The sequence below is a fragment of the Vanessa tameamea genome, chromosome 5, assembly GCF_037043105.1.
Source record: "Vanessa tameamea isolate UH-Manoa-2023 chromosome 5, ilVanTame1 primary haplotype, whole genome shotgun sequence".
Lineage (NCBI taxonomy): Eukaryota > Metazoa > Arthropoda > Insecta > Lepidoptera > Nymphalidae > Vanessa > Vanessa tameamea.
The window spans coordinates 4,547,607-4,571,211 of record NC_087313.1 but is presented as its reverse complement, the minus strand read 5'-3'; the positions used below and the strand labels follow the sequence as shown (position 1 = coordinate 4,571,211).

At 33.0% G+C, this 23,605-nt stretch overlaps 2 protein-coding genes, 1 long non-coding RNA gene and 2 other non-coding genes across 5 annotated transcripts in view; 4 read left to right on the top strand and 1 right to left on the bottom strand.

Annotated features, from left to right (window-relative positions):
* Window positions 1-7,557, top strand: part of Sec5 (Secretory 5) — an 18,015-nt gene extending 10,458 nt beyond the window's left edge. Inside the window, exons 12-17 of the mRNA XM_064220837.1 lie at window positions 400-594; window positions 1,088-1,281; window positions 2,479-2,710; window positions 6,404-6,588; window positions 6,907-6,966; window positions 7,296-7,557. Coding sequence (XP_064076907.1) covers window positions 400-594; window positions 1,088-1,281; window positions 2,479-2,710; window positions 6,404-6,588; window positions 6,907-6,966; window positions 7,296-7,380 — 951 coding nt within the window. The 3' untranslated portion in view covers window positions 7,381-7,557. The remainder of the gene's footprint in view (window positions 1-399; window positions 595-1,087; window positions 1,282-2,478; window positions 2,711-6,403; window positions 6,589-6,906; window positions 6,967-7,295) is intronic.
* On the top strand, window positions 3,085-3,224 carry LOC113392818 (U4 spliceosomal RNA). The gene has a single exon (XR_003368435.1). It is a non-coding gene; the product is annotated as a U4 spliceosomal RNA (small nuclear RNA).
* On the top strand, window positions 5,016-5,155 carry LOC113392819 (U4 spliceosomal RNA). Its single transcript, XR_003368436.1, has one exon. It is a non-coding gene; the product is annotated as a U4 spliceosomal RNA (small nuclear RNA).
* On the bottom strand, window positions 7,480-23,605 carry LOC113392447 (probable multidrug resistance-associated protein lethal(2)03659). Its single transcript, XM_064220836.1, has 29 exons — window positions 23,504-23,605; window positions 18,888-18,982; window positions 18,555-18,711; window positions 18,292-18,363; window positions 17,670-17,871; window positions 17,144-17,281; window positions 16,970-17,054; window positions 16,728-16,884; window positions 16,423-16,636; window positions 15,557-15,692; window positions 15,414-15,491; window positions 15,241-15,338; window positions 15,015-15,171; window positions 14,533-14,729; window positions 14,374-14,456; window positions 14,147-14,270; window positions 13,752-13,898; window positions 13,414-13,580; window positions 12,916-13,095; window positions 12,588-12,735; window positions 12,357-12,507; window positions 12,037-12,264; window positions 11,776-11,939; window positions 11,256-11,390; window positions 11,026-11,181; window positions 10,725-10,845; window positions 8,302-8,540; window positions 7,904-8,044; window positions 7,480-7,583 (listed from the first exon to the last, which is right to left on the bottom strand). Exons 1-29 carry the CDS (start codon window positions 23,578-23,580, stop codon window positions 7,554-7,556), a joined length of 4,077 nt encoding a protein of 1,358 aa, XP_064076906.1. The 5' UTR covers window positions 23,581-23,605; the 3' UTR covers window positions 7,480-7,553.
* On the top strand, window positions 19,549-20,266 carry LOC113392466 (uncharacterized). Its single transcript, XR_010309994.1, has 2 exons — window positions 19,549-19,776; window positions 19,902-20,266. It is a non-coding gene; the product is annotated as an uncharacterized LOC113392466 (long non-coding RNA).

Below are 23,605 nucleotides of genomic sequence, written 5' to 3'. Positions count from 1 at the left end.
TTTGTGACTATGTTAACTTTTCATGTCAATAAATTTATTTTTATTTTATTTTATTTATAAGCTCTTCTGTAAATATATTCTCAGTAGCCGCCCAGAGTCGGGATGTCCAACCAATGATAATTATTTTTAGTAGTTGATTGGCAGTTGTATGAGATTGAGACAATGAGAGTGCACTTGTGTTTGCCCACGCAACGTGCCTTTTGTCGGAAGTGTTGGGAGCTAAGGCTCCCAAGTTTGGTGGCGCAATGGTGATTGTGAGGATTGGTTAATATATCTTACATCGCTTATGTTTATGGGCGGTGGTGACCACGTACCATCAGGTAGTCATTTGCCCGTCCGCCTACCTATACCTATAAAATTAAATAACATTTTGAAATATGTTTTTTTTAAACATTTCAGCCGCATTTGCTCGAGACGTACTTAATCGACGCTTTATCTTCGATACACAAGTGCGTGTTCACGAGCGGCAGGCGAGAGACGGCGCTGCTGATCGAAGGAAGTGAACCATTAAATATTCTGCAAAAACACACGCAACAGATTCTGTTAGCTTTTGTTAGTGTTTTACAAGAGCTCGCCTTACAACACGACGATCAGGTAATTAAGACAGGTGGCTACTGCAAACCAAATTGATTAATACTTTCTGTTCAGTTTCGAGTGAGTAAATTTAAAGCTCATACAGTTGGAGATGTAAGGAATGGTTAAAATGTCTTATCGCGCACAATGTCTATGGGCGGTGACGGCCACTTACTATCAGATGGTCCATTTACCCGTCCGCCTACCTATTACATAGAAAAAGTTTTCAAGTTAGTACAAGTAATTGTCTATATTTTTCTGCCTGTGGGTAGAGGTGTCTATATTCATCGTCATTTAATTCTGCCTACATCTTGTCAGAGGATCCGAAAAAGACACAAGGTACTAACAGCTGCCCCTCCTCACACGCAGATGTAATCCCGGGGAGTAACTAATTTACTATAAATACATAAAAAATCGAGCCTTATTTTACAAACTATCTCAGAAATCCTCACGGAAGAGCGAAAAACGACTGCGCAAGTATGATCAGTGGCGTATGTTGCATACGTGTTTCCAGGACTTCAACAACACGAGCCTGTCGGTGGCGCTGGACCAGCCGCTGGTGGCGGGCGGCGCGGGCGGCGCGGGGGGCGCGGGCGGCGCGGGCGAGGCGCGCGCGCGCTCGTGGCAGCAGCGCCTGCTCATCGCCGCCGCCAACGCCGCCTACGCGCGCCGCGTCACCCTGCCGCGCGTCGCCGCCGCCTTCGACAGGTACGGCGCCACCCTGATCCTTTGCACGCCTGGAGGCCCGGGGCCACAGGGGAGTGGAGGCCCTAATTATTATTTTACAAATTCATTTCTATATATCACGTTTAGTAAGTACTCGGAATGTTTAATTTGCTACACTCTTGTGGGGAACCCAGGGCAGTCGCCCCGGTTGCCCTCCCCTAAATTCGGCCCTGATCGTTTGGTTACTTTGCATGATTATTAGGGTATTAATCATTACTTCTCGGCTTAGGATAATCATAATTTTACCAGTGGGGTTCACTGGTAAAATGCAAAACCATATTGGTCGCTTGAAAGACTAAGTACTACCTTACTTTAGTACTATGAATTTAAAGATAAAGAAGTTTAGATTAGAAAAAGAAAACAATAAAGAAACATTTGCATTGTGATTTATCCACTATATAAAAATAATTAGTATGCAACTGCAATAATAGCAGATAATCGATACAACATATCTATATTCGAATCGATACTCAAAATTATCGAATCATTAGTGCCATCTGTCAAAAAGTGTACAATGTACAGTCGGGGTAAGAAAAGGTTCGTCACCTTCTATTTTCGTGTGCTCAGTATGCGCGATAATCTGTTTTACCGATTGAGTATGACATATTGCGTCGCAATGTACACTATTTTGAACCTAGTTATTATACTATGTTAGTTTAATTTTATATGCAGTTGTCTGTTTAGTGCTTTAGTTTCAAAAGGTACTAAGAGTTTATGACTTGATAAAGGAATTAATTTGAAAACTGACGAAGGTTTTCCTACTCTGACTGTACACAAAATTATTTTACAAAAAATTAATTGAATTATGAAATATATAAATATAATTTGGTAGTTTATACCGTCAAAATTCCAATCATCTCAATATAGTTTCAATTATTTTTGTAACTTTTTATATACCATACATTGGGTGCTTCGATATGTCGAACCATTGGGTTCTTTCACTAGCCTTCTTCAAGTTTTTAGGATATTTCCTTTTATATAATATATATACATAGACCGACACAAATTTCAAATGATATTGTTAAAAAGCATTCTTATTAGTAAATATTTTGAATGTAATTTAAAACCGCTTTTTTCCTTTTCTATTACTAATCGGGAGAGTATCAACGAGCATGAATTTAAAAAATATAATATTGAAACCATCACTTCTCAAATAATGCTTAGTTCTTATTTTTTCAGTTTCGAATTTCCAACCCCAGTTCTCGCTCTTCAAACTACGAAAGATGCGCTCAGTAACCTCGAATCGAGTATTGCAGAGACGTACCTGGAGCACAAGGGGGACCCGCTCGTGGGCACGATAGAGCCCAGCATGTACATGGGCCGACACAAGATAGACCCAGATGCAATCGTGGACGACGCAAGGCCTTATGTCTATGAGATTATAAACAACTTGATTGCTGTTCACGCTGAAGTAAGTCGACCCGATACATAATAACTAAATATAATTAAATACTAATACTAAATACTTAAAATATAATTAATATAATTATGTATGTTTTTGATTCGCATATTGTCCGTGCTTAGGGAATTAAGATTATTGGTTAATATGTACGTACTGTCGGAATATATTAATGTTTATTTTTTTATTAGGAATTTAGTATTGACTTTATTATAAATAATAATAATTAAAATAAATTATTTAATATTGTAAGCAAATGTTCGAAAAAAAAAGCTTAATTATTTTAATCCATAAAGCTGTCGATAGATGGCGCTAGGGTCGAAATAAATCGCGCTAACGAATGTACAACACAAAATCTCTTATACTCTGAGAGACTTTTTCATATTAACTTTGCGCAGAGGCAATATCGTAACCAATGAGGTTAATCCGAGGTGCGATTATTGCTAGTTGAAAACTTTACCAATACCCCGCCGTGTGGACGTGAAATACCGTCCACTATGGCAATTTTTGAAAGGCCTTTATCGGCCTCATCTCATTAATAGTAACCAATCCTATAATAAACATTATAATCACCATATGAGTCCGATCTCTGTCCAATCATAACATTAAGAGGGCTTATTCCAATTGTGACTTGTCAAATTTTGTAATTTTGGGCTTGAAAAATATCTTAGTTCAAATCACACTGAATTGTAAAAATTTTGAAAACATGCATTTTTAACAAATTATTTGTCAAATAGCAGGAATGTTGTTTGACGATTTTTTAAAAAGATTCTATTAATAAGAGACTAAACTATTGTACAGTATTTTTTTTTTTAAGTTACTGATGAATGTTTGGCTCACAGTCCCTTTCAAAAACTCGTAAAATCAGCTAATCCATCATAAGCGCTCTTAACTAAAATATATTATTACTTCTAACATAAGCGGTCATATTAAGTTATATATTTATTGATAATAAACCAAAGTTAGAAAAATGCAATACTTCACAGATATGGACTTTGTTTTTTCTTTACAATACTGAAATCACGTGCTCGAAATTCTGTATTATACAGCCGCGATCCGTCCCATATTTAACGATAACGATATTTATTTAGCTCATAGATTTTGTAACGAGTATTGTTCAAGTCGATTTTTTCATGGAAAGTGTAAAATCTAGCTGTGTAAATTAAATAATTTCACATATTTCCATATATTATCAACAATATAATAAAAGTTAAATAAAGAAAAAAAAAATAGCAACAAAACAATTAAATACACGAATTTTATGTCATTATAATGAATCGCCGGGTTTTTCTCCATATGAATTAGAATAAGCACTTGATTCCTCAAAAACATTAATTATTTTTATTTATTGGGTATTCAAAGTTTCAAATGTTCTTTTGGCGACATTCGTCCAGTTTTTCGTAGTCGCTTTAGTATCAAGCATTTTTAAGTAGATAGTAGTATGTTTTTATGGTGAAAGAAGTTGTATTGTTTCTATCGGCGTTAATCTCAGCTCAATGGCATTATACTGACAGTGGTATGAGGACATTCTGAGGACGATGTGTTATTGCTTCGATAACTTATCGGTTTGGCCGCTTCTCTGTTTTTAGTATTTTTAATAACTCTTACTTTTAATATGGACTCGTCCATATCATACCCATTGTCATGGTGCCTGTTTGTGGTTTCATGTTTTCTATTGACCGACGTAGCATAGCTATTCAAGTGATTATTTATTATCAGAAAATTTCTCTGAACCACTTCTCATACTCGTTTGTAGTCAACTCCTTATGATAGTCTCCTGTTTTTTGGAATTTTGTAGGTTACTGTTTTTTGGTCTGGTACAAATCTTTTTCTATTCCCGCATGACAAATAGAAGTAGAGGCAGCAGTTTTTAGTCAGCGTATGATTCGTATTAAGCAAAGTTTCATCTTTGACAGTACCATTCGGCCAGTCTTCTATTTTTGCTTGTCTTAGAAATTTCCTATTATACAAAACAACATTATGGCGTTCCATTCATATTTATCTATTGTCATATTTCAACACCTTAGCCAGAGACAGATTTTAGATTTTAAAGTACCAAATTTGAAAAACTAAAACAAGAAAAATACTGAAAATACAAATATAAAAAATTGAGATAACTTTATTTTTAAAATTGTTTAAGATTATTTTTTAAATTTATATAGTACTAATAAGTAGTGTTTAAAACGGAAATATTAGCGGAAAGCGTGGGTATTTTAATTCATAAAGTTGCCAATAGATGGCGTTGGCGTCGAAATGAATCGCGCTAACGAATGTACAACACAAAATCTCTTATACTCTGAGAGACTTTTGTCACCTTAACTTTGCGCAGAGGCAATATCGTAACCAATGAGGTTAATCCGAGGTGCGATTATTGCTAGTTGAAAACTTTACCAATACCCCGCCGTGTGGACGTGAAATACCGTCCACTATGGCACTTTTTGAAAGGCCTTCATCGGCCTCAAAAATAATTATTAATCGGAGAAACTACAAGACTTGTATGGATAACATGAAAGTCCAAGTAGTATTTTCACAAATAGTTTGTGAAAATGTAAAAAATATATTTAAGGCGTTTCCATATTATGTTATATCTTCCCTAACGGTGACTATTGTAATATATTTGTCGAATATTATTGTCGTTTTTAATGTAATTTTTTTATGAATTTTCTATCATAAAAAATTGCTTTAATGATTTATTTAATTTGTACGCATATTATGAGCTAGAAGCATGTCCAAGTGTGCGGAAAAGTCAATTGATTAAAAATGAATTCATCACATCTGCTAACAAATAAATTAAGTTTATGTTAAAATTAATTTAGAACAATTGATGATAGTTTATAATTCATTTTTAATAGCAATGGTACCAAAAAAGTTACATTGAGCCGCAATGATTGAGTCAGAAATTAATACCCCGGAAATTTTACATAACATTATGTTAGTAGGAAAGTGAAGGTAAAAAGTAAGCTCCATGTTTACGTGCTAGTAGTGTAAAATTTTTATAGCATTTCTACGACGATAGAAATCGGTAATAATTTTTATGGGACTGTAAAGTGAAGTCAGCTAAAAATAGCTGACTATTTTATTTCTTGTGTATGGTTCTACGACAACTTTGAAAATTGTGAACTAGTTAGTAATCCTTTCAAATGAAACCCTAACAGGATTACACAAGGGAGGGTTGAATAAGTAAAGTAAACTTGTAGATTTATCACTGATTTTGTGATCAATTAAAAGGAAAAAATCCCAACGAAATAAACCAAGGAAGTCACCACTTTTTATCGAAACATCTTTAATTTAATTGAGTAACTCTTTAAGAAGAGTCTACATATATTAAGTACGGGTTGTGTATACGTGGTCTAGTGGTAACAGCTTTATTACTACTAGAAGTAAAAATAAAAAAAAAACATATTTTAACTGATTTGATTGAACTTTGCCTGTTTGTACACTTGGTGGTGCTTGAATGTTGCCTTGCCTTGCTTAGAATACTAAGTCCAAAATTAGCTGATTAAGAATTATTAATTACTTTTAAGTTTTTCTACTAAAATTAACTTTAGTTATGGAAAATTTTAAGGAAAAAATTTGTAGATGTTTTGATCGTGTTTCACTAGAAATTTAGAATAGCGATTTAAAACTTATATAAATTCTGTTAACGGATTATTTAAAATGGCTACCTTCACATTAACGGGGTGGTGTTCGGTGTGTCCCGTGCAGGTGGACAGCATCTGCGGCGCGGCGTGCTCGCGCTACGTGAGCGACATCTGCGAGACGGTGTGCGAGGAGGTGTCGCGCCTCGTGGCGAGCGCGCCGCCGCCCGCGCGCGCGCCCGCCTTCCGCGCGCGCCTCGAGGCCACGCTGCTGCGCCTCGCCACCGCCGCGCATCTCACGCGGAAGGCCGAGTGAGTAGCATCCCTGGCTCCAGTTTTGAATGTCGATTTCGGGTATTCCCCTCTTTCTGTGTCCGCAAAGGCGTCGTGAAAAAATACCCAAAGCACCGGGGTAGCGAGCGCCGCGTCTACTGATTTATTTATTATCGCGAATCGCGATGTATACGATCGGTAGTTTTATTTGTTTGTTGAGTGTCGCGGTCTCGTTGAGTCTCGAGCTGGTATTTATGATTTTTATTATAGATTTATGATATTTTATGTGCTGGGTTATGTTGTATGATGTTATATGTTCGTATAATTAATTAAAATAGTTGTGTTTATTTGTTTCAGAAATTATCTCGCCGAGACTATAGCGAGTATTCCACCTCTAGAAACTGAAGAAGAAAAAAAGTAATTTCAACATAATTTTACTTGCAAATAAAAACAATTGAATTATATATACAATAATGTATATAACGTATTGCCTATTCAAGTTGAACTAATTATATAATATTTAATAAAAATGTATAACAGCAGTTATATAAAACTGCACACAAGAGTTCATGCATACAATATGGTTGGCCTTCTTTTCTGAAAAAAAAATATCAATCAACTTTTACTGTTGGCTAAAGGGTTCTGAACATATAAAATGATATTACATTTATTATGATAATACCTACATAAATACTTATACTTTAATAAAGATTTTTACTTTTAGTAATATTTTACGAACTTTCCAGACGCATGGACACGTTAATACAAGATTTTAAAAAGCGAATGGAACTGCAACTGGCCAGTCTCAACTGCAACATGGAAACTGTTTAAAGTAAGCTATTTTATTTAGCACGCTATTAACGTTTTTTTTAGAAATGTGGTCATATATCAGTATTTGTTCTTAATTTAATATTTAAAAGAAACGATTATGTAATCTATATTTATAATATATTTGTAGAAATAAGTTATCAAAGACATTTTATAGAATTAAAATTATATTTGTATTAATCGGTTTGTTTCATTTTCTTGTAATTCTGCAACAAAATTAATAATATTTTAGTAAACCCTAAATATAACTATGAGTTTATGCTTTATAAAGTAATAATACATGTTTAAAACGTCACGTATTGTTAAATAAAAAGTTTTTAATGTTCTTTTATTACACATAAATCTACAGCAGAGAAAATGATTACAAAGGTTATTTTAATTTAAGTTTGTATATTTCAAACAAAAAAATACTTAATCATTTAGTAAGTTCGAAGTAAAAAAATTTTAAGTGTTCCAATAAATAAGGACAGAGACAGCGAGTATTTTTTAAAAAAAATTAATATGTATGCTTTAAACTAAAACTTACTTCAGCCGCAAGCTTATGTAGCACCTGGGTCATCGCAGGACCAGTCTCAGCGACCATTTTCCTGAAGTAGCCTTTTTTATTTTGTAACAGGATATGCGGGTGGTCAAACTCCATAACATGACCAGCGTCCAGTACAAGGATCTGCTTTAGATTGTTATTATAATTTACCTGTATTTGATTATTTTCGCGAAAAATCTAATTATGAATGTCTGTTTTAAAAACTTAAACAATTAGAATACATTTGTTAGAAGTTTATATGAATATACATAGAAGTATATTAATATAAACTACATTTGGAATTCGATTTTTTAAATGAAATAAAAAATTGGTGTTAAATGTGTTCGTTTAACATTCGTATGGTGAAATAAAATATATGGCAATTTGTTTCGTTAATGGACCTTGTCGGAGTCTATGACGGTGTTCAGTCGGTGCGCCACAGTGAGCACCGTACAAGTCCTGAAATGTTCTCTGATAGTGGTTTGTATAAGGGCGTCAGTCTGCGCGTCCACGTTTGCGGTGGCTTCGTCCAACAGAAGTATCTTGTCGTTATTAACAATTGCTCTCGCTAAGCAGACAAGCTGGCGTTCTCCCACGCTGAAGTTTGCCCCGCAATCCGCAACTTGTTTGTAAAGGGATTCTAAAAGAATATTTCTAATTGTTTTCTATTTGTATATTTCTATTAACATTAATAAAAATATTAAAATTATTATTAATATTTATAGCTTTTAAAGAGGATTCCTCGGATCTTGAATTTTTCTATCCCAAGAAAAAATACTTTAATAATGCCATCACAAGAAAAGTGACAGTCACTCGAATTTATGATTAACATCCCTAACAAAGTAGCGATGCATTTTCCGTGTACACCTAATTATATCAAATGGATAAAGGGCAACGGCTCGACCAACTCATAACTAGGCATTCAAACGTTAAATATCTAGGTATAAACTTTTTATTTCCTTATTAGTAGGTTCCGCGATGTGAGCCCTATATCTGCCCAAATCAAAACTGCTCTCTTAACGAGATTACAGATTAATTTATTTTACGTATAAGCGGTTACCCGCGGCTTTGCTCGCGTAAAATATGAATATATTTACAAATTAACTTAAAATATCACCTTAATTTAAGACCTCTTTGTATACCAAATTGGTGTGTTGTGTTCAGCCCATAGGGTAGAATATTCAGAAACGTAAAGTTACCTGCTTCTAACTTCAAAAATGACGGACTTCCAGACTAACGTGTATACGAAATGTCAACCTCTATTTCTCCCCTTAGACGTAAAACGCTTAAATACGTATCTACTCATTTTTAATCAGTAGCCCAAAAATCAAATTTCATGCTTCTAACTTCAAAATGACGGACTTCCAGACTAACCTGTTTCCAAAAGTCAACCCCTACTTTTTCCCTTTAGGCGAAAAATATCAAGAAACACTTAAATACGTATCTACTCATTTTTAATCAGTATCCCAATTAAAAGTTTCATGTTTTTAATTTGAAATATGACGGACTTCCATAAAAACTTTCATCCCTTATTTCACCCCTCAAAGGTAAAATATCAAGAAACGCTTAAATACGTATCTACTCATTTTAAATCAGTAGCCCATAAATAAAGTTTTATGTTTTTAACTTATAAATGACTGACACCCATAAAAACTCTCAACCCTTATTTCACCCCCTTAGTGGTAGATTATCTAGAAACGCTTAAATACGTCTCTACTCATTTTTGATCAGTATCCCAAAAATAAAGTTTCATGTTTGTATCTCAAAAAATGACGGACTTCTATAAAAACTTTTAACCCTTATTTCACCCCCGTAGGGTTGGAATATGCAGAAACACTTAGATAAGTATCTACCCCTTTTTAATCAGTATCTCAAAAACAAAGTTTCATGTTTCTAACTTATAAAATTATGGACTTTCATACAAACGTTCAACCCCTATTTTACCCCTTTAGGGGCAGAATTTCCAAAATTCGCTCCTTAGTGGATGTCGTGATATGTAAGTAATAAGTGTACAGCCTAAAATGTAAGTTTTATGCTTCAAGTTCTAAAAATGACACTACTTTCAACAACTTACAACCTTTCATCCCCCTTTTCAACCCTTTACAGCACTTTTTTCCAAACAAAAAGTAGCCTATGTCCTTTCTCAGGCTCTAGACTATTTATGTACCAAATTTCATTTAAATCGGTTCAGTAGTTTTGGCGTGAAAGCAAGACAGACAGACAGAGTTACTTTCGCATTTATAATATTAATATGGATAATATGGATTAGAGACAAAAACCTCTTGCAATCAAACTCAAAACTCAAAATTCCTTTATTAGAAACATAATTGTATATGAATAGAAACAGCCAGGAGGCGATCATTTCATTCCCAAGGTGTGCTATCAAACATAAACTCACTAATTGTATAGTAACCTTTAGCACACAAGCATCCCTTAACAATTTTTTTAAATTTGGCAACAGAAGAATTTTGAACGCTTTCTGGGATCCTGTTGTAGAAGCGTATACATTGCCCCACAAAAGAGTTACTGACTCTATGCAGTCGAGTAACAGAAGTAACAAGATTGTGTTTGTTCCTTGTACCAATGTTATGAGAATCACATTTTCTCATAAAAACATTAATATATTTCCGTACATAGAAAACATTACAGAATATATATTGAGAAGCAACAGTTAATATCTTAATTTCTTTAAATTTATACCTTAATGATTCCTTGGCTCCTAGGTTATAGATTGCAAATGACATATAGATCCAATTCAGAGAGCGCGTAACGATAAAAAGTACTGTTTATTTTCGACATATCCTCATAACAGAGTATTACTAACCGACGCCTTCCTGTTCTGATAATAGTTCGACTTTTTCCAAAGCTTTTAGTAACAAGTCATCGGAATACTCATCAAAGGGGTCAAGATTTTTCCTGAGGCTACCACTAAACAGCACTGGTTCCTGGAAACCATTAAATTTACAAATTAATTTAAACTATTTTCTCTCGTAAAGCATTATGTATTATTTTTGGTTACATTTATACAAGTCACCTTATCGGTAAATAATAATTATTCAAGAATTTTTAATAATATCAATTTTAAATGTATTCCTGTCAATTTATAAAATTGACTTCTTTCATACCTGTGGGATTATGGATATCTTTTGTCGTAAATATTTTAAACCAATTGACGTTATATCAATACTATCAATACTGATAGTTCCTTCTAAATAAGCCAATCGGAACAGAGCTTGAATAATCGAAGACTTTCCGGCTCCAGTCCTTCCGACGATACCAATCTATAAAAAACTTTACCGAATTACTTTTATTGCATTTATAGCATTCTTTTGAAGTTATGAAGCTGTTGGCAAACCTTTTTTTGTGGCATAATTTTGAATTCCAAATTATTAAGAACGTTTGCACCATCAGGGGTATATTTTAGAGATAGATTATTGAAATGTATTCCACCTTCAGAAGGCCATCCGACAGGGGGTTTTTCATCTGGTGACTAAGAAAGTTTTTATTTTTTACACAAGTTTGCACCCATGGTTTTGACAGATTGGGTGAATATTTGTCTGTGGAAAAGTTTTATATGAGCTTCTGTTAGGCGCGCCGAAAGCCGTAATCGTAAATCAGCTGAATGGTTTGTACGTAATTTGTACGTGGCACATCTAAACGATATTAATATTTTCTGTGACTTGATTTACATATTGTTTATCAACTGTTTTTTATTCGCTAAACGTAACTAGCAGGAGTTAATTATAATACTCCGATTAACATATATCTTTCTGATTATTGGTGTCGTATATGACTCATGTGAATCGTTTTACATTTGACTTTACGAGACGGTTTTATGAGAACACATACTAATATGGTTAATTAACAAAACTAACGGTAGATAATGAGGACTCTATCGGTAATTTAGTGTATTCCAAAACTCTCTCCACACTAGTCATCTGATTCTCCATTTCAGCAGATTGACGCATCCCCCATTGAAATATACCGGTAAGTGAAATTGATTGAGTGATTATAAGTCCAACGTTGCTACCTTCGATATCTAATATACAAGAAAGATAATACATAGAAATATAAACCCAAAATACGATTTTCATTATCAAAAATGAGGTTTTGAGCCACTAATATATTAATCTCACCAGTTTTCATTAAACAAGTGAATGTAACGCATATTATGAATAATAGACAAATAACATCAAGGAAGTATCCAAAAGCCCGACTGCAAGAGATGAAGAGATACCACGCTGCGCTGTGTAGGTCTTGATGGCGGTCAAATTCTTGTGCAAGAAGTAATTCCGCCCCATATGATCGGATTGTTGGTAGTCCCAATATTGTTGCATTAACGTGTCCAAATACTGGGCTTCGTGCTAAGAAAAATATATTATTATGGATATTTTTAAGGAAATATTTTCAATATTAATTACATCAAGATATTTACAATTATAATATGTGTACTTACTTATTCCTTCAAGACGTTTTATAGCACCAGTCGTTCTTACGTAAATCAAACGGAAAATATAAAATATAATGAGCGCTGTTGCAATCGGAATTAGAAGCGCCACTTCTGTCATTAAAATGACTATGATAACACCAATCAGGTTTAACAGTATCTAAAATAATTCAAGTGATTTATACATTAGAGAAAATAAATTGTTTAGAAGAACGGTATAATAAATAAAAATAAATTGACCTGAAAACTATCGAGCATAGCTTGTGGTAGTAGCTCATCAACTGAACCCATGTCTTTGCTGAAACGATTCAATATTCTTCCCGAAGGATTCGAGTGGAAAAAGCTCATAGGTGAGAGAGATATGCACTCGAACATTAAATCGTGCAACCTAAAACAATTTACAAGATATATCCTATATTTGAGTAGCAGATGGCTATTACAATAATAATATACCTACTATGAAGTAAATTCGAACAAGGACAAAAATCTTAAAAGTTAGTCATGTTTGTATAACGTATAACGATGTGCTAGTATTGAGAAGAGTTGTAGATCAAAATAGAATACTAACTTAATCGAAGACTTCATGCACAACGAAAAGAATAGGAAGGCACGTATTAAAGCGACAGCGACGGTAGCAATGGTCAGTAAGCCAAATATTATGGCAAAGTCTTTCCTCCTCAACCCGTGCTGTGACCACAATAAATTATCCATAGTTTGATCACCAGTTAAATGGTCCTCTGCATTGCTCCTATAATCGGTTGAGAAATATTAATAAAATTTTATTAAGATAGAATCATTCATAAGCAAAAAAAATGTATGTAACGTCCCGTCTTCACATGGATACAATAAGGATCTATTTAGGTACAACTTATAGATTGAAGAAAAAAAAATCAGGTAAACAATCTGGCTAGGTAAGTTGAAATTGTTAAGTTTCTCTACTATAACAAGAATCACACTATTTATCGATAATAGCCATTTTATACTGTGTAGAGATGTAAAGAGTCACAACTTTTTTCATTTAAGAAAAATGGTAACGTAAAATATGCTAATTTTGTAAAAACTTTACCATCGACTTATCCAATAATCACTGGAACTTGCAAAAAATTGTGCCAATATAAACATGAACAAAACCACTGAAACAAATGGGCAAGAAGCATGTGCCAAAAAGTATTCCTTGTAAATTGATCCCTGCACCCTTCCGACTGTTTGCTTCTCTGCCTCCTGTTTTTGGTCCTGAAAATTCACGTTTAAAGGTTTTTATTATGTTCGGTATAGTGTTATCAATAAGCGCTGCAGTGTTACTATAAATATATACATTTAGTAATGACAAATAAGTAATAGTATTACTTTATAATTAAAAAAATATAAAATTCACATTAAGAAAAGGCTAAACAAAATAGATACCATAATATCGAAGATCAGTGACCAATGTGAGCGTTTTAAGCTCATGCCACTTGTTGGTTGCATTACTTTACTTGGTAACACTGCATCTTCCTTTCGTAATTCGTAAGATTTATCTTGCATCGATTGTAATATTGTCAAATCACGTTTCTAAAATACATCAATGAGAGTTGAGATCTCGTGAAAATTTGACATTGGACCTTAACAATAAGAATAAAAAAAAAGTAGAGTAGAATAATAAGTATTATTTTCAGTCAGCAATAATTAAGGCACTTTCCTCTCATACGTGTCTGTTTCTTATAAGGATCTGGACAACAATTGATTTAAATATCAAAAGTTTTTTTTTGGAATAACATTATTTTCGGGTATTATCATAAAAAAGGTAACTTTCAAATTACGCTTAGTTCATCATAGTTTCCATCAGCAACAATTCGTCCTTTTTCCATAATTACAATTTGATCGACGGATTTAATGAATTGTAATTGATGTGTGACAAGGACCACTGTTTTGTTTTCAAGATACCTGTAAGAGAGAACTTAGTATCGAATAAATAGTTTCTAGGTTCGGATTATTATATCATAAATTATGACATTGACATATTAATTTTCGCTTATTAATTTAATACCTTTTTATACAATTTTCGAAAATGTGTCTTGCGACTTGAGTATCCACAGCTGATAATGGATCATCCAGTAAGTAAATATCAGCCTAAATAGAAATAATAAAAGAAGTGTTTAAAAGCCATTTAATCGTCTTAAATTTACACGATTTTCTGTTTTTCTACCTCTTTATAAACTGCTCTCGCCAAGTTGATTCTAGCTCGTTGTCCACCACTGAGAGATACACCTCGTTCGCCAACAATCGTTTTATCACCATGAGGGAATAATGAAATATCTCTTTCCAGTGCGCAAACCCTGCATACTTCCATGTACCGTGTCCTCATAAATGGTTGCCCAAAGAGAATATTTTGCCGAACTGATCCTTGGAAACAAATTATTGATTTATTATAAATTATAATATGAGGTATAGAGCATTTCATAAGTCGAACACTTATGGAATAAAATACTCCCACCTCATTGGTTTGTGATTGCGACTAAATAAACGAGACGAGTCTGGCATGTAAGACAATCTTTGAAATGATTTGACCAATTAATTAAGGTCACGCTCATTAACCAATGAGCGCACAAGGGCAATTTCAATTGGGAGCTCGTTTAGTGGAATGGATTGTAGTTTCAACTTGATATTACTTAAATTAATGAACCTCACCAACAAACAACCAAGGATCCTGACTGGCGTAACTCACGCTACCAGTAACGTTCATACTTCCCGTTGCACAAGGTAACTCACTGAGTATCATGTGAAGCAAAGTTGATTTCCCTGAGCCCACTGCTCCAATTATCGTAGTTAATGACCCGTTATATATCTGATAATAAACATATTATTGAAAATAATTTCATTCTAAGACGTATGTTTAATTATAAATTACTCATACCTTTAAATTAGTATTTATAACGTCGTTTTTCTCTGACGTTTTTATCCAACGACTGCAAGCTTCATCAAATGATATAGCTATTTGATCTCTGCGTAAATCTTTTACAACATAATTATGAATTGCTGTTCAAAAATACTAACAAGCAACCTAAACTAAGATTGGTCTTGATTTACCTTTAACTTGGACTTTCGATGTAGATGTACTGGGTTCATCTCGTGGTGAATGCTTCACTGGTGGCTGAACGGGATTCACTAGAACAAATCGAATTTTTATTGTTTTATATCTATAAAATAATTGTGTTTCAACAGCATCTTACGCGGTATGGTGACACGTTTCTTTGGTTTATTTTCAAAATTTCTCAAATCTGTTAATTGGTCCTTCGGTGGAAGTTGACATTCTTCAGTGAGTAAAAAGTCATTAACTCTCTGAACAGCTACATTCATTTCTGCAATCTGTAAATAAATGCAAACCATATTCCGTAGTGTCCTCCTTGGTCATTTGATATTTCAATAATTAGTACAAACTTTTTTTTTATCAAATATTTTGTCGCTACTATTACCTGTATAAATATATCTGTAATTAATTTATCTATTCATTTTTTTAACATAGTATAGATAGATGATATAAAATAAGTCGAAGAGCATATCAAAATGATGGAAAGCACCATATGGGCAAACAAACGTCATAAAGATTTTTTTAATAAAATGCCTTAATTTTTTATAAGTTATTTGATTTTTTTTTGGTGTCTTTACTCTTAATCGTCTCTCACTCATATTTCTGCATGACTATAAAAAAATAACGCGGAAGAGCGCGCCTTCGTGAGTGAATAGATCTATAGTTGACTATAAGATTATCTTTAATATAAATACATAAAATCACTGACAGTACGCCATTAATGTGATTCTGTACGAATTCAGTAAGAATTCGTGAAATGTTGACAACCGTCTCACGGTGATTTAGTAGATGCCCCAAATCATAGTCCGACTTTTCACGTTCGTGTTTGTGGTGATTTTTAGTTTCTTCTTACAGAATAGCTCTACAGATGTGTATATGTGACTATGTCGGATGCTTTTATAACATAAAATATTAGCGAGTATTAAAAAATAATATAAAGAGTAAAATCTTAGTGTGATAATTATACAACGTCAAACCCAATGTTAAAAATAAGACAGAACTACTTACTTGACCTACTGCTTGCGGAAAAAATAACGTCATGGTCTGTTTCAAAATATTGTAATAGCACGTAAGAAAAAATACATTTTCCACTGTGATTCGATTGACATAAATCACATATAGTAAAACAGTAATAAAAATGCTGAACCGTGCCGTGAACATGATGAACGACATGACAACACCTCGTATATAGGAAGTCATCTTGATGAATAGCACTTCCTCTCTGCCAAAACGTTTGTTGTTAACTTTGTTTAAATGTATAATATATTATTTCATAAAATTTGTTGTGGATATGAAATAATATTTTTGCTCACCTCCTCACAGTATCAATAATTTTACGGAAAGGTTTTTCCCAAGTATACATTTTGATGACTTCGATACCCATCACTATTTCCTCCATCAATCTTACTCTTTCGTCAGATTTTAACGCAGTTTTTCTTCTGTAGTGAGACGTTCGTGTTCCTAGAAATACTTCAGGAAACCACATACAATTTTTTCATTCTGTTGTAATCTAATATTACATTTTAAAAATTAAAATTTACAAATATATACTTACTCTGAAATGGTACAACGGTTATAATCGTCAAAGCTCCATATACAGAAGATATTCCCATCTCTCGATATAAATAAATTGTCATTAACTGTTATTTGTACGTTCAAAATTTATATTAGTTTAATCTCAAGGGTTTCGATTTTATTTAATTACATTAATACTACTTTAATTTCTTACCACAGTCTCCAAGGGTCCTATCCAAAGATAATGTACAAAAAGTGGACCTGAGTCGAAACGATTTACGTCGTTTGCCATCAGATTCACGACGAGGCCTCCTCTATTTTCAGACATTGCTTGAAGATTAACTTTCAAGGCCTCGAAAATTGCAATGATTATTATGTATTTCAAGTTCTGTTGGTTATCTTAATAAATCTTGTATAAAATATAATTGTTTCTACTTTTGCTTGTAATTAAGATTTATTTAGTTAAATTCATTCATTTTTTTCATCCGTCTATAGTTTTAAAATGTCCTATCCAAATAGCATGTCATTTATATTTTACATATTTTTTATTATTTTATTGCCTACATATATTCGATTTGAAAATGTGATCAATATAATTTATTACAAAGCGTATTTATTGTTTCTTATTTGTTTCGGTTATGATCGATAGAATTTACCAAACCGGTGGTAGATTTATATTAAAATTAATCTTGCAAAATTGAATTTCTATTTAAAATTGATACAAAAATTTATGAATTCACCTTTCTAAAGATAAGACTACAGACTCCGACGCGCATTTTCATGCCCATATGCATGACTCCCATCATAAATGGATGTTGGACCATTACATTTACCATGCTGCAGAAAATAACACCAAAACAGAAAAACACTGCCTCGCCCCACGCAATGCCACTCGACATATCATAATATTTGAATAATCTAGAGACGTAAGTCGCATTAACTCTGGAAACATACGGTATATAAGCGGATGTCCTTTAATAAAAAATAATGCAGTAAAAAGATCTGTCAACTGAAATTTGTGGACTAGTTTTCCCTAATCATGGCGCAAGTTTTTGTGGTTTACATAAGCGTACTGACACCGCTTCGGTGTTTATTTGATTAGCATACAATTAATTTAAATATTTTTTTTCTAATTAATCTGAAGAATTTAAATGTTTTTATGCTTGTTCGCCTAGTTTTGAGTTTCATCGCAAAACATAGTATACAAGTTTAGATATACAGGATATTAGTATCCTGTATATCTAAACTTGTAACTTGGCAAATATTTAATATTTATAAAAAAACAGAATCCCCATAAGATAAGGGTCCTTAGCCCAAACTCATAATTCGATTTAAAAAATAATGTAATTGAAATATGCAAACGTCTTGTTTTGCAGATCTTGAGCTGGACTGTAGTACCGAAGTAGTAACCCAAGAAATAGTGGTTGTTGTAATCTAGAAATGTACGTTATCTATATTTAATATTATGTCAAGTTTATAAGCATTTATAAAGAAGAAAAGCGATAACATATTTAATAAAAAATATGGCATAGATAAAAAAAAATCTTAAGTACACTTGAAATTAATATAAGTACACTGACGCCATGCATGCCAAACTTTAATGAAACATATTAAAATTTATTAACCTGATCAGGAACTCCATTGCAGCCAAAATTAATCCGTATAGCATGAGTTCTGAGCCATAAACTTTAATAAGAACTTTCATTAGACTTGGTTTTCGTCCATCATTTCGCAATGTGCTGCGGTCCACCTCCTGATCCCAAGCAGTTTGTAGTGTATCACCTAGTATTAGGGTAAATCCAATTGATCATTAGGTCCAGTTACTACTGGCTAATAACTTGGCTACTGGCTAGCTTTAAAAGGCAGCAGAAATTTTGTTTTAGGGACGCCATTCTTGCATGGGCTATCATAATAGTGTTCCATAAACTTTAATAAAATATATTTTTGCATAAACTAACCTAAAATATCGGATCGATGTTCCGGCAAGGGAGCATAGAGGTCCTCTTCTTTTATATCTCGACTGTACCCTAACTTGAATGTTTCGAGCGTCCAACTAAAAAGTAAAGCGTCGTACAGCGATTCCAGCGACCCAGATCAATTATAAACCAATCGGTGTAAATAAAAAAATAAAAACGAACTTCTTCGTATTATTGTAATAAGAGTATTATTATTAGATTTTTAGATTTGACTCATACATAGGTACTAACAGGTGAACATTTTTATTTTGTTTAACTGCTTGTAAATAAACAAATATATATATAATGGAAACGTGGTGCTGGGAGACAATTGCTCATTGTATCGTGGGCATAGTTTCTCCAAAATGTCTCAATAAACTTAGAACTCGGCATTAAGCAACGTCAAAGCGTCGTCGTCATTTTTTTTTTATTAATACATTATAAAAAATTAGATAAAATAAAACAAACACGTGAAAGAATCGATAAAATATGTCAAGAAATAAGAAAGTTATGGCACTTTGAAGTTGCGGTTGCAAGAAATTTTATTTAGAAAAATATTTTGTTACACGCGGCGCTCCGTCGTGTGACGTCATTTGACCTAGACGACCCAGCGGGCGTTCACCGAGTACGTACGAAAGACGAATGTATTGTTGTGTAATTGCTCACGTCGTTCGATTCGTATTTTGTTTATTACCCAATGGCAGAAGTTAAAAAAAGTGCCTACAAATATTGTATTGTTCCTATGTGTCAAAGCACAACAGTTAAAAATCCCAATAAAATATTTTTTCGTGTACCAAATAATATAACAATAAGGAAAAAGTGGTGCAAAGTAATGAAGCGTGATTTAATTGGCCCTAAAAGCACTAAATATGTGTGTGAAGATCATTTTGATGTAAGTAACTATTAATAATATATCTATTGAGTCGTGAGTAAGTTTGGAATAACTGATTCAGTAAAAATAACTATATATTTTATGTAAATTTATTTAAGTGCTGTGAAAATATATTTTTTTTACAGGTTGAAAATGACACCAACAATTTAGTAAAACATCGACTGGTTGGGGGAACATTAAAGTTAAAACCCGAAATATATCCTCATAAATTTGACTGTCAAAAGGCGGTGAAACCTCAAAAAGAACGAGGAGCATATGAAAAAAGACATCGGATTGAATTTTATGAAAGTCTTTTAACAAAAGAAGCACCGTCGACTTCAAGTCAAGCTTCTTCTTTTCAATGTTTTGAAATTATTGACTGTGATGCCATGGAGTCAGATGAAACAGAGGATCTGCTAGCAGAGAACATTACTTTTCCAGAATCAGATAATCATCCAAATAAAAAGAGAAACAAAGGAGTTCAAGTAAACATCAAAAGTTCACAGAAAAATCAAGCAGTGCAAACAAATCTGTAAGAAGGAACAGTGCGAAAGATACAGGAAATAAGTGCTCCCAAATCGCTTACGAATATCCTCAGCACTCTCCATCGAGAATATCGATATCTTCTGTAAGCAGCTCTCCTTCAAAAGCATCAATATTTTCACAAAACAGTACCAGTTCAACTAATTCCCTCTCAGTCACAATCTAGCCTCAATATCGCAATCGTAAATAAATAAAATAACTAAAAAAGAATTTTTTTAGCTTTCGAAACTACTTTCTGATAGTATTACTAAGATCCTAGAACTAAGTCCAGTAAGAGATTTTCTATTACCATTAAAGAAAATTCGTTTAGACGATTCCTATGTGCGTCTGGCTATAGATTTTGATATATGTAAAAGCTCAGTTAGTAAAATATTCAATAAAACTGTTCCCTTAATAGCTCACCGAATGAAACAGTTTATATATTTTCCACCTATAGAAGAAATTTGTTAAAAGTTACCGATATCTTTTAGAAAGAGATATTCAACTACAGTGAGTATTTTTAAATAAGAATCGAAAAACCTTGACATGGTCCGAATGTATTGTGATACAATGAAATATTTGATTTCCATTACACCTGATCGACTTATTAACTTCATTTCTGAAGGTTATGGGGGCTGAGTTGGAGACACAATAGTATTTGAAGATTGTGGCTTTTTACAATATTTATCAACGAGATGTTATCTAATGGCTGACAAAGGATTTAAAAACGTAGCCCATTTGTTACAAGGTAAAGGATGTCATCTAATAAGGCCTCCTAGCGTAACCTAGGGTAAAGCTAGTTTGAAAATGGAAGTCATGGAAACGAAACGTATAGCAGCGCTGCGTATAAATGTTGAAAGAACAATCGGCAGATTAAGATTTTTTTCTATGGCAGCACCTCATGCTTGCATCGATACTAGTGATTTATTGCTTGTACTATGGTGAATGTGCAACAAAAATTAATAAACGTGTAATCAAAGATTATTGAGTTTTATTTAATCATTACCTTAAAATTATGCTTTCATAATAAAGTACATTCATCAATTATTTTTATACAATAATCTGAATTATAAAAAAATCATAAACATCAACTTGTTGAGGTGTCTCAAAATCTGCATGAGCAATGCAAAAAAAGGCTTTTGACTTTGTAGTTGTGCTTCACATTTTGCTGTCAATTTTGCATTATTGATGTATTTTTCATAGTTTCAGTTTTTAGTGGACATTTAATTTCAATAGTATGTTATTCTGTTATGCCGTCAGGAGAGGCCCCCCTAACATAGGATGTTCCTTTGACAACAGCATACCGCACTTTCCAATTTTGACTTTTTTGATAGTTTCTATTTGTGCTCTGACTCTGTCTTTAAGAAGTTTATCTGAAACAAATATAAAACAGGCACCTAAATACGCGAATATTTATACATTAATATCAAATTTATAGTTTTTATTAGTTTTATACCTCTTTGTATACCGAAAGGTTCTTTAAATTAATAAGCTCCTAAAATATTTTCTACAAGTACACCATCCGCAGTGGTAGATTGATCTTTTGTCGCTTTTTCTATCGAAACGCATTGCTCGTCAGTAATATTGTCCGTGCAAAATTCTATAAAGTTGTTGAGACTAAATGCGTCTTTTTCACTTTTGTATTTGCAGATCAGATAGTGAAGTGAAACTTTCATCTCAATGTTGATATCCATAAAATAGGCCATTATTTGCACGTTGTGAATTTTAAGTTTTTTACATTCTGTTACAAATTTATTAAAAATGTTGTATCTTCAGTAATATTTAAATCAGAAACCTTTTTGTTCTTAAAAAATCCTTAGCTTTTATAAATCTAATATGATTTCAAACTTTAGAAAGTGCTGGTTTTGTCCAGTAACATTTTATTGATGTAGTGGCAGGTTCCTCACTTCTTTTAAGGAATATCAAAAATGCAACAGTGTGTTTGCACCCTACTTGATTAGCAGCACATTCATGGCAGACTAAACTTTCCACTATTCATTCGTTTTCATCACAAACCAACGTGCAGTGATAAGGCTTACTTCTCACTTTATGTTCAGGTGAAATTCTGCATTTCACTGTACATTTGAAATCCTCACATTTCACTTGAACATATCCAATAGCTTAATCTGGGTAAGATGCTCGACCGGCTCTGAAAAAAATTCGATACATTCGATATTTTTTCCATCAATGCAACACGGCAGGCAATACACATACGTATTATGAAAATGACGATCCCAACAACCAGTACTAAACTGGAATCTGTTTTTTTACTTATAATTAGGTTTTTTATTTATAAATCATATTTGTAAGTTAGACCATGTGGTTGGTATAATAAATATAAAAGTATGTACTTACTTCAAAAGTTTGACTCCTTTTATTTCAGCACTAAAATAAAACGGATTTGAAGAAAAAAAGTTCATCACTGTGTATATATCAACATTAGACAAATTATGACTTTGTCCTTTGACGAAACCTTCTTCCATTATAGTGAAATAAAACTAAACATTAATAAATAAAAAATAAACAAACGACTTTACGTAAAAAAAACACGAACAAAGCAAGAGTGTTATCGCAACTCGGAAACTAAGACTTGAATAATTCGTGGTGCGGTGATATCGAACAGGTCGTCACAGGCGAATCGTAAACTACAGACGTTCCGTACTAAAATACATAAACTTCAATAATCTATTTCTATGTCATTTATTGATGGATTTCAAAAATTCTTTCAGTGATGAATTCGTTTTGATCTATATTTTAATACCATTACGTTGAATATAATATTAACATCATGAAACTTCTTCAATTTTAAAAGACGCTGACCATTACTTTAGCGTTCCCATATTTAGCCAAACTTTATTTTTGTGTATAATTATTATTTTTTTCAAATTCACTATATATTAGTTAATTTTATTTATCTTAATGTTGTTAACTTCTTCATTATCGTCAGAACATTAATCACCGCCAGTAACTATATAAAAACCATGATCGATCTATTTAGAGACTATTTGATAGTTGTTAAGGATAAATATTTCTGTTTATGTGCTTAGGTGAAGTCTTAGTTAGACAGATTAATTAATTACGTTAAAAATTGTGAAAGGCTCGGTGTATTATAGACATAAGGCAATTAATAAAGATATGACCAACGGCAACCAAAGCATCTATTCGCAGTGTTGTAAGTTGTATAAACTTATTGTATTTTTCGTGAAACGCCGGATTTTTTACATACCCAAAAGTAAGCACGGATAATAAGTTGGCTTTGCATCTTGGATTTATCTGCCGCCTCTGTTTAGGACCAGTATCCATATTTATAATAATCTAAATGTTGAAG